Below are 12,010 nucleotides of genomic sequence, written 5' to 3'. Positions count from 1 at the left end.
AAAGTCAAAGACACACACACACACACACACACACACGCATAGTGTTTGTACACGCACCACCAATGCATGCTTGCGGCGCGGCGTAATCCTCCGTGCGGTTTCGCCCTGATGCCAGACATCCATTTGTCTTCATTATCATCATAGAGGCTGGGGGAAGCGGATCTGTTAAGGCCTGCGGCAACACTAATGCGTCTCTGTGTGTCTGGGCATAGAAAGAACAGCTTCACTACCTGCGTGTTTGTCATGTCACTCACTCTCTCCACCGCTGCTGGGCGAGCGAGAGATATTAACAGGCAACACATAAGCCTTAATGCTTCAGTGAAACTTCATTTTGTCGAGGCGTCGAGTACAGAAAAGGGCAGACTAATAATGGCTATAGAGCTTATGCAAGAGTTGTTAGGACGAGGGGCTTATATTCATTTGGTATTGTTCATTTGTGTGTCAGCATTTTGCTTTATTGGAGGAGTTAGTTACCTGACTGAAATGCCACCTTTCTCAGCAAATGGCCCACTCAGGCCTGCCGCTGCCAACAAGCTTTTTTTTGCTCGGTCATAAATATTCCATTTTAATCCGGTTTGTAAGCAAAATGAACAAAAGGATAAAAACATGTTGAAAGACTTTTTTTCCTTCTTTTTTACCCGTAGTCCTTTTATAGCACTTCAGAAGGCAAAAAAAAACTGCAAGCACCACAGAATGAAACCAGAGCAAGCATGACAAACTCCACGCTAACAAACTCGGACAGCCAAGTGGATTTTCCGGAGCCAATTACGGCTAGAAAATCTTTTAAGAAACCCCCCCTTCAGCTTAGCCCATTAAAACCGGGGAAGCACCTGTGTCATTTTTAGACTTTTGCATTGGCTATTCAAAAATAGCAGATATACAAGCTCACAGCGCGTCACTTTGTGCCACACTGCGAGCTTGTAGATCTGCTATTTTTGAAAAATCGTGAAAATGTGTGCAAATCTTTGAATATATGTTTTTTTAAAGTGAACATTTGTAACTCAAATTCTGGGTGGGGGGGGTCCCTGGAACAATATATATTGAGATGGGGGTCCACGGCCGAATACACATAATTTTGGGTGGTCCTTGACATGAAAAAGTTTGAGAACCACTGATTATAGCAATACGCTTTAAGACCTGTAACGCATCTGTGTCACTTTAGATTTCTTTGGCTATTCAAAAATAGCAGATCTACAAGCTCATAGCGCGGCACCGAGTGCCGCGCTATGAGCTTGTACATCTGCTATTTTTGAAAAATCGTGAAAATTATGTTTTTATATTTTTTCCCGAAAAATTGTTAGGATTTTGACGCGGCCTCAGGTCTTAATGGGTTAATGGGTTAGTGCTGTATAACGAACCAAGCCAGAGAGAGCCAGAGAGCCGGCACACAGCTAACACACAGCTACAGGAATCACATGAAGCCTATAGCAGCGTTGTCACAGGCCGTTAACTGTTCAGCAATCTGATCAAAGTCTCAGGTGCTATTCCCTTTGGTTTCCTTTCCCCCGTTCCTTCTTCCCACAAGTCTTTACCTCCCAAACACCACCCTCCCTCCCTCCTCCCACCCACCCACCCACTCCCAGGGAGGGAGGACCACCGTGACCGCGCCCCAGGCAGGCAGGCAGGCCTGGCATGTGTTCTAACCACCAACACACCTCAATTATCCCGCCGAACCCTCGTGAACAGCACTATCATTTCCCTAACTCACCACTTCAAAAACAGTCATCAGGTAGGGAGGGGGGGAGGGGATTAGATTATCCTTAATTACCTAGCGGGCCGCCGACTATATACGGGCCACATCACAGGTATATCAGTGGTGTAAAGTACATTTACTCAAGTATCTAGTATTTACTTTACGTATTTTCAATTGACTATACTTTTTCTTCTACTCCACTACATCTCAGAGGCAAATATTGCACTTTTACTCCACTACAATAATTTGGAAACTTTAGTTACTTTGCATATATACATTATTACATTATGAAACATACATTAACCACTATATAGGGATCTGCTATTTTCAAACATTTCAGTACTTTTACTTTTGGTCCTTTAAGTACATTTTGATACCAACACTTTTGTACTTTTATTCAAGTAAATTTTTTATTCGGAACTTTTACTTGTAACAGAATATACTTCTGCATTGCAGTATTGATACTTTTACTTAAGTAAAGCATTTGAGTACTTGTTCCACCACTGAGGTATATATGTGTGGGGGATATTACGCGGCGGGAGAGACAAAGCGTTCATTTAGCTTCAGACCTCGCTCTGTGTGTGACGGCCATTAAGTTTCAAGCCACCGTCACCGTCGCCAGAGCGAGTCATTACCCTCGCTGTGCCCTTCGTCATCACAGCCCTGGCTCCGACAGCAGCACGGATACAGGTGCAGGAGGATTACAGGAGGTGCAGGAGGAGAAACGGGGGTGAATTATTATTCACGCCGACCGGGGTTGAGAGAACAGTGCTTCTGTTTCTGAGTGAGAGAAAATAAGGGGCCCTTGTTGTTTTGTTGTTTTCTTAAAGGGCAAGCGGTCGCCCGCGGTCACAATGATGAAGGAGGTGACTATATACGGTGGAGAGCCAGGTAGGCATGTTTACAAAAAAGGGCCACACGTACACACACACGCACACCAGTGGCGTCAGTTCAGAAAAAGCTACGGTATGGCAAGTTTAGGGTTGCCAACTCCCATAGATTAAAATAAGGGACACGTATCCTGGGCGCATGGTGTTATACCTATAACACAATACAAACACAATGGTCTTACACCTGCATTAGGATACTATTCATGATTCTTTTTTTTTTGTATATATATATTGTTTTTGTTTTTCCTGGAGCCAAGGTATGGCCCCTGCCATACCCAATTGACGCCCCTGACGCACACATGTATGCAAGCAAACAGATGCGTTGGAGGGCTCACAGAGAAGCAATGTGCGAAGTCGATCATGCCTGATTTCGTCTCTGTCCAGTAGAAACCTCATATGTCCAAAACTGTTACTTTTCCAGGAGCTTGTACATCTGCAATTTTTTTTAAAAATTCAAAAATCTTTAAAGTGTGAGAACTAGTGATTTATTTATTTTTCCTCTATTTATTCAGGGAAGCCCATTGAGAGAGCAAGCTCTCTTTTTCACGGACGCCCTGATAACAGCATATAAAACGCATACTACGTCATTCAAACTGCGTTGCTTCGCACTTCTACGTAGATCTGATTCATTTTTAATACTCTTGTGTGACGCTGTAGTATGATCAAGTAGGGTAAGAAACGTAGAATACAGAGATAAGAGGTTTCTGCGCCGACAGCAACGATATATACTTAGTTTCATACGGGTGTTGCGCACCGGAAGTAATAGCCTATCTACAAGCTCACAACACGTTGCGCTGTGTGACACGTTATGAGCTTGTAGATCGGCTATTGTCAGGTGCACAACACCCGTGCACAAATGTAATGTAACTCTTCATAAGGCTTCAGTGTGACTGACTGTCAGACAAACAGACAGAGAGAGAGAAAGAAAGAGAGAGAGAGACAGAGAGAAAGAAAGAGAGAGAGAGACAGAGAGAAAGAGAGAGAGACGGACCATCAACCAGACAGAAACTCACACAGAGAACTGATAAGGACGGGCGAGTCAACATAAAGCACCATAAAAACGGACATTGTGCCCCCTCTGTGTGTGTGTGTGTGTGTGTGTGTGTGTGTGTGTGTGTGTGTGTGTGTGTGTGTGTGTGTGTGTGTGTGTGTGTGTGTGTGTGTGTGTGTAGTGTACACTATACACACACACACACACACAGCGAGCTGGGAGTATCCCATGCCTATAATTACACCCTGGTGGGAGGGAGGCTGATAACACAGGTCGGAGCAGATTAACGTCAGGGCAGCAGAACAGGACATCAGCAGAGGAGGGGAGAGGACAGGAGACACACACACACACACACACACACACACACACACACACACACACACACACACACACACACACACACACACACACACACACACACACACACACACACACACACACCAACGGACAAAAGGAAAACGCACAACGCACCTCCCACTCTCTCTCTCTCACAAACACACACACACACTTTTCTCACTGACGCAGGTTTTTTCATTTCCTCTTTGATTCCTATCCAAATGTCCGTTCAAACACATAACGGACACACACACACACACACACACACACACACACACACACACACACACAATCATAGGATCTAGCTATACACAATAACCCACTAAGACCTGTGAGGCGATTCTTAAAAATGTTTTCTAAATCCTAACAGTTTTTGGAAAAATTCAAAAAAAAAAAAAATGTTTTCAAGATTTTTCAAAAACAGCAGATCTACAAGCTCATAGCGCGGCACTCGGTGCCGCGCTATGAGCTTGTATATCCGCCGTTTTTGAATAGCCAAAGAAATCTAAAGTGACACAGATGCGTTCCAGGTCTTAATGGGATAAACACAATAAAGCCCCGTACAATCTATGACCTCCACACACACACACACACACACACACACACACAAGCGGAAATAAACCAGAAAACACCGGTGGTGGTACTGTGCGCTGAAAGGCTAGCGGCGGGGACTTTAGCGGCGGCTGTCACTGTTGCCAGGGGGACATGATGATGATGATGATGATGATGATGATGTATGAGGAATGGAACAAGACAATGTGGGTGAAAATGTTTGTCCTTGGCCGTCGTTCAACCGAGATCTGTAAACCTACCGCACCGCGTGTCACACATACTGTACGCCACAGTTTCCACATTGGAAGCTGTTCCACCATTGGTAGCGCACAGTGGTTGTAAAGTAACTAAGTACATGACCTCGAGTACTCTACTTAAGAACAATGTTGAGGTATTGTTTTTACTTTACTGGAGTATTTCCGATGTTCAGTACTTTTACTCTCAGAGGCAAATATTGCCCTTTTTACTCCACTACAATTATTTGAAAACTTGTGTCGCTAGTTACTTTGTAGATTTTGATTATTATTACTAAACATACATTAACCACTTCAGCCCTAAATGCATTTCGGCCATTTTTAAAATAGCCGATCTACAAGCTCACAATGCGTCGCTATCCGCCGCATTTCGAGCTTGTAGATCTGATACTTTATTTGTATTTATTTATTTATTTTTCTCCATGATTTTTGTAACCCTTTTTTTTCACCCAGTGCCAATTGCTGGGCGCTACTCTCCCTCTGCTAGCCTGGGAAGAGCCCCGAACTGAGCTCCTATACCTCTTTGCCAAAAATAGCCGATCTACAAGCCCACAACGCCTCGCAGCGCGAGGCGTTGTGGGCTTATAGATCTGCTATTTTTGGCTAAAGTTCTCCTCAGAAAAGGGATGCTAGGTTTCGAGTGGTTATGGTAAAAAGAAAAATCATATCACATAAAGATTTGGCGGACCCCCTGTAGTAACTATGAGGACCCCCTAGGGGTCCCGGACCCCCTGTTGAAGACCCCTGCTGTAAACTGAAAAAAAAGGGCACTTCTGGTCAAGAGGGTAAAGGGCAGGTGCTCTAGCACCACCTAGAGTCTATCTGTGCACGTCCCTGGGCACTGGGCAGGGTGCATCTGGAAGTTTGCGGCAGCATGAATAATACATGAGAACCATGTAGTGGGATATGGTCGATTTTGTGTATGCTTTGAGGAAGAGATGTGCTCTCTCTCCCTCTCGTATACGCTGTTGTCTGTGTTTCAAGGTTGAACACTGACTGCAGCTACACGTACAACCAGTCAGTGGTGTGTTCTAGGTTTTTTTTCTGAGGGCTTACGATAATAAATCATTCCCCCGCACGACATGCTGCGTGGTCAACGGATTAAATGGTTAGCAGTGGCGGTAAAAGTACTCACATGTTTTACCCAAGTAAAAGTATCAATGCAATGTAGAAATACAAGTAAATGTCCGGAATTCAAAATTGAGTAAAAGTACAAAGGTATCAAGTACTTAATGTACTTAATGTACCAAAAGTAAAAGTACTCATTGTGCAGAATGTGGAGTCAGGATTACAATGGATTTATTTTTCGCAGGTCCATTCATTTGCATGACACTGTATCACTGTTTAGCGACCGTCATCACATCGATTAGGACTAATGATCACTGCTATTATGATGCTAATCAACCCATTAAGACCTGAGGCCGATTCTACAAAATGTCTTCTAAATTCTAACAGCTTTTTGAAGAAAATGATATTGCTATAATATCATATCAGTGGTTCTCAAACGTTTTTATGTCAAGGACCCCCAAAAAATGTATTCGGCCGTGGACGCCCCCCCCCCCATCTCAAAATATTTTGTTCCAGGGACCCCCCAGAAGCAAAGATTTGAGTTACAAATGTTTGCTTTAAAAAAAGTATATATATATATATATTGAAAGATTTGCACACATTTACAAGATTTTTCAAAAATAGCAGATATACAAGCTTGTAGCGCAGCACTCGGTGCCGCTTGTAGATCTGCTATTTTTTAATAGCCAAAGAAATCTAAAATGACACAAATGCGTTCCCAGTCTTGCCCCACTACACTGACAAGTGACAACAAATCCTCCTTGGCTGAATTTCTATGGTATTTTTCTAAGACCGTTGAATGCAGATTTAAGACTTTCGTTGACTCCCTTTATAAAGGGCCTTAGTTGGACATAAATCAATGTAATAACTTTTTTAATAATTTAATACGAGCGCAGACACACTGACAGAGTGGAATGGGGGAAGAGACGATAGCATGTCAATCATTATGGATACAACACTAACCCCGACCAATGAACTTCTCTTGTGACTCGACGACAGTGGTGTAAAGTACTGTAACTAAGTACATTTACTCAAGTACTGCACTTAAGTACAATTTTGAGGTACTTTTACTCCACTACATCTGAGGAAAATATTGTACTTTTCCTCCACTACAATTATTTGAAAACTTTAGTTACTAGTTACTTTGCAGATATAAATTATTACATTATAAAACCTACATTAACCACTTCAGCCCTACTTTATACCTTGGCTATTTGAAAATAGCCGATCTACAAGCTCACAACGCGTCACCATGAGACGCGTTGTGAGCTTGTAGATCTGCTATTTTCAAACATTTTAGTACTTTTGGTACTTTAAGTATATTTTGATGCCAATACTTTCTTACTTTTACTCAAGTAACATTTTGAACACAGCAGGCCTTTTACTTGTAACAGAGTGTTTTTATATTGTGGTATTGCTACTTGTTCTTAAGTAAAATATCTGAGTACTTCGTCCACCACTGCTGGCCGAGCAGTTTCCCTCTATCCCTCTCTCTCTCTGTCTTTCAAACGAGTTCCTGCAACAGGAGGGAGGGAAAGCCAAAGCAAAGCAGATCTTTTCACAGGTCACAGTGGGGGCGGGCGGGCCAGTGGCGGGTAAACTAAACTCCTCCGGATCACGGACGGTATAAACCTATTGTCTCGGGACCCCGTTAACCTGCCGGTGAGCTGGCCCTGCCCCCTCCTCCTCCCCTCTTTCCTTATCCCCCAGTGAATGGGAGACTATAGGTCATTTACAGGTTCTGTGGGAGCCCTCACCCATTCTGCTGCTCAAAGCTGACATTAGCATTTATAAGAGTGACAGTCAGTCACTTCCCTATTCAAAGCCAGTACAGCCCCAGTTCCCTTTCCCCGTGCCATGTGACCACGCGGAAAAACAATGAGAGCTTCTCTAAAAAAACAAAACAGAAGCCTCATAAAATGATGTATCTGCTGTTATTGTCTCCGTCAGGCCAAAAGGCATGGCCGAGACTATGTTTTGCGTGTGTGTGTGTCCGTGTGTTCGTCTGTCATCAGCTAATGTCTGGAACCGTTGGCTTGCTCGCAGTGAAACTGTGCACACACACACACACACACACACACACACACACACACACACACACACACACACACACACACACACACACACACACACACACACACACACACACACACACACACACACACACACACACACACACACACACACACACACACACACACACACACACACTCTGGATGCCAGAGCAGAACCTCTGCCCCAAAAGTTTCACATGGGCCTGTCATAGCGCCACCAGGAGGCCGATTTGTGAAAAACATTTTTTTGACAGTACTCCTACAGATTTTGTCCAAACATCACACACATCGGTACACAGTATCTCTATAGTCATTAAACGAAACAGGTCTTCCAGATTTTTCATATTCCATCCTGATTGGCTAAGATAAGCTTCTAAAGTTTGCAGGAGTGCTCAGTTTGGAACAAAATGCCTCAAATCATGAACATAGCATCATGCGATTTCCGTGAAATTTTGCACACACATTCCCAGTAGGCCAAGGAAGACATTTTTCAAATCAGCTTCATGGTGGCGCTAGAACAGGCCGATTTCTGTTTTTACCTATAACTGCACCAATCTGTGTAAAACTTTGTATGTGCACTCCCTAGAGGCCAAGGAAAAACCTTTACGATGGGAACTATGCACAATAAGATAAGATAAGATAAGAGAAGAGTAGATCATATGTGACATTACTTGTCATCAAGGGGAATGTATGTTGTTAGAACAGACATAGTACAGACTAGAGACAGAGTAGACATGAGATAGAGATGAGATTATGACAAAGGGAACATCATCACTGTACAAGCTAGTAAAACTCATTGAATAGGCTCTATGCACAGCAGCCATATTGGACAGAAATTGGGCCTGTTCCTTGCTTCCTTCACAGGTGTTACCAATGACACTAATGAAGGCTCTGTTCCATTTAGTGTAGCACAGTGGTTCTCAAACTTTTTAATTTCAAGGACCCCCATAACTCTGAGAGTGTACAAATGGAACCAAATGGACCCTCCCGGGTCCATTTGGTTCCATTTGTACACTCTCAGAGTTACACCCTCTCAAGGAACCATGAGGGTCCCTGGACCACACTTTGAGACCCACTAGTATTTCTAGTGAGCCAACATGCACAATATCAACACCCTGACTCTGTTTGACCAGAATGGAACAGAGCCTTCATTAGTATCATTGGTAACACCTGTGAAGGAAGTCAGAAGAGGCCCAATTTTTTCTCCAAAATGGCTGCTGTGCATAGGCTGTATTTTATACTTTGTTGTACAACGGTGCGGCAGCCCACCAATAGCGAAAATAGCTCAACTACAAGCTCACAAACCTTGCAGCTTGTAGATCTACCATTTTTTATATATACTTTTGCCATTGAATTTTTGCCTATTTTCGACATTATCGGTATAGGTTGAAAGTGGTTTACCAAAATACAGTATATATATATAAATAAATAAAGAAGAAGAGAGGAGACACCTTTATTGATATACTAATATACTGTACACGGGGACAGGGGTTCACTTAACTGCACCATATTGTGACTTTGTAGTTGAATATAGAATGAATGAATATTTTATTTCTGTGTCTGGACAATTTCTTGACCCATCCCACATGGGTTTATCAGACACATCAATTTAAAACTAAAACAAAATAACATAAACATTCCAGTGTATACCCACCCAGCAACTCATAATACACACAACACATACATTCATATACACCTGCACATAGAATATGTAAAGTTATAAAATATACCCTTGTAGCCCTTATTGCACAGTGTCAGAAACAGCTCCTCTGACACACAACTCTACCAGCAGTGGTGTCTCTACTGCACTGGTTCTCAAACTTTTTCATGTCAAGGACCCCCAAATTGACACTTATTAGCCCGCGGACCCCCATTTCAAAAGATATGCAAGGGACCCCCATAAGAGAAGATTTTTTTTTACGGCTCTATCACTTGGACCGCAATTTATATTGTAAAATCTATGTCAATTTAACTCTGAGTGTACAAATGGAACCAAATGGACCCGTTAGGTCCATTTGGTTCCATTTGTACACTCTCAGAGTTACAAACCAATAAGGGTCCATTTGGTGCCTTATCTATCATTTAGCTGGGGACCCCCTGGAACTCCCTCGAGGACCCCTGGGGGTCCCCGGACCCCACTTTGAGAACTACTGTACTGTTGCTACAGTGAGCAGGAGGAAACAGGGCAGGGTCCTATTCATTGTGCAGCCAGTGTAGTGTGGCCCCTAGGGGCCTCTTTAATCTGAACCATGTTTATTGAAAAACTAAACACGTGCGTCAAAGTGGCCTAATTAAAGGGGAGGGAGGGGGGGGCTGTTTAGTGGAAGAGAGTTGTGGTGAAGATAGAACAGAAGAGAGAGAACAGAACAAACAGAAGCCATTCAGCTGATGATGATGATGCACCAAACTTTTTCTCATAATGCCTGCACGGCAACTATAAACAACAGATTGATAGATCCAGGCTGTAACCAACATATTGATAGATCCAGGCTGTAAGCAACCAAACGTCAACAATAGCCTCCATTGTAATAACATAAGACACACAGTTCATGATGGCTGGCGGCCAAACACGCCTTGATGATGATGATGTCGCTACTTTGTATCAACTTTAGTTTACTTTCCCTCCAGCATCATGTGACACTAGAGGCTTATATTATGCATGATGCAGCACGAGGTATAAACAGACAATAAAGTGCATTAAAACTGCGTTATTACGTTGATTTAAAACACGGTGACAACAACTAAACTTTTCCCGTGAGTAAAAGTGAGTGTTTTCGAACAAGAGCGACATTGTTGTGTTTTTAAACAATGGCGCAATAAGTAGCCTTTCCTCCTCCTCCAGTCTGTGCACACACACTCAGTATAAAGCCTCTCTCACGCACACATACACACACAACAAGCTTGTTCGGTGTTTTTGTTTTTAAAGGTAAAACAAACTAACCTGAGAGACCAGAGGAATGAGAGTCTGCTCCACTGAGCGGGTCTTGATCTCCAGCCCGGAGTCAAAGTTGGTGCCGAAGCACGGAGACGAAGCCATTCTGCCTCCAGACCCCCACAGATCCTCAATAACGTCTCTGGGCTCCAAGACCCCCTCGCCTCGATCCACACTTTAGAATGAATAGACCCCAAAGAGAACCCCAGAAAATGTTGCGCACACACAATGCAACAAGAGTTGTTTCTCCTCCAGCAGACACACAGACCATGCAGCACCTTGCTGCTTGCTTGCTGAACCGCTGTAATGTAATGTAGAAAAGACTTGTTCAGTTGTGTCCAGTCTACTGGGGCTGGATGAATGGATGGAGCTGAGCTGTGAGCTCTAAAGTCTGATCTTCTAGTTCTAACCGAGTCGAGTAGTGCCTCGGCTCTGATTCCTGGAACAAGCAGCAGCAGCACTGCCCGTGTTTTGATCCACACTCTGCACTCTGCTGCTCTCTATGGCTGAGCCGACAGCCGAGCTGTGTGTGTGTGTGTGTGTGTGTGTGTGTGTGTGAGCAGGAGAGGAGAGGACTGCAGCAGCGCACCAGCAGCGCGCACGCACGCACGCACGCGCTCTCTCTCACTCACACACACACACACACACACACACACACACACACACACACACACACACACACACACACACACACACACAGTTGTGGGAAAAGTACTCAAATTGTTTTTAAAACTCAAGTAAAAGTATCAATACTGCAATATAGAAATACCCTGTTTAAGTAAAAGTACGGAATTCTAAATTTACTTGGGTAAAAGTACAAAAGTATTGGTATCAAAATGTGCTTGTCTTAAAGGACCAAAAGTAGCATACTCATTTATGCAGAATGTCCCATTTCAAGTTTTTGTACTTAAGTGCAGTACTTGAGTAAATGTACTTAGTTACTTTACACCAATACACACGCGCATGGACGCGCGCACACACACACACACACACACACACACACACACACACACACACACACACACACACACACACACACACACACACACACACACACACACACACACACACCATTTAAAGATCTTCCACGGCAATTGACTTTAATGGGCAGCTGTAACATAACAATGGACAAATACATGACATTAGCTCCATGGTAATAATGTTATATGGTACTTAATAATATTACTTAGGCCTAAATGACTATAGTGCAATGTAGTGTGGTTCTCAAAGTAGGGTCCGG

The 12,010-nt window shown here is 43.3% G+C and overlaps 1 protein-coding gene across 2 annotated transcripts in view; it reads right to left on the bottom strand.

The window, feature by feature from the left end:
* The window catches only part of ctnnal1 (catenin (cadherin-associated protein), alpha-like 1), a 126,933-nt gene extending 115,681 nt beyond the window's left edge, over positions 1-11,252 (bottom strand). For both annotated transcript variants that reach the window (XM_084080931.1, XM_084080932.1), the window contains exon 1: positions 10,780-11,252. In XM_084080931.1, the coding sequence (XP_083937057.1) occupies positions 10,780-10,875 (96 nt within the window). In that variant the 5' untranslated portion in view covers positions 10,876-11,252. The remainder of the gene's footprint in view (positions 1-10,779) is intronic.
* Between the last annotated feature and the right edge of the window lie 758 nt (positions 11,253-12,010).

This window comes from Gymnoscopelus microlampas, assembly GCF_963454915.1.
Source record: "Gymnoscopelus microlampas genome assembly, chromosome: 15".
Classification (NCBI taxonomy): domain Eukaryota; kingdom Metazoa; phylum Chordata; class Actinopteri; order Myctophiformes; family Myctophidae; genus Gymnoscopelus; species Gymnoscopelus microlampas.
The sequence above is the reverse complement of the archived record's forward strand: the minus strand, read 5'-3'. Positions and strand labels throughout refer to the sequence as shown.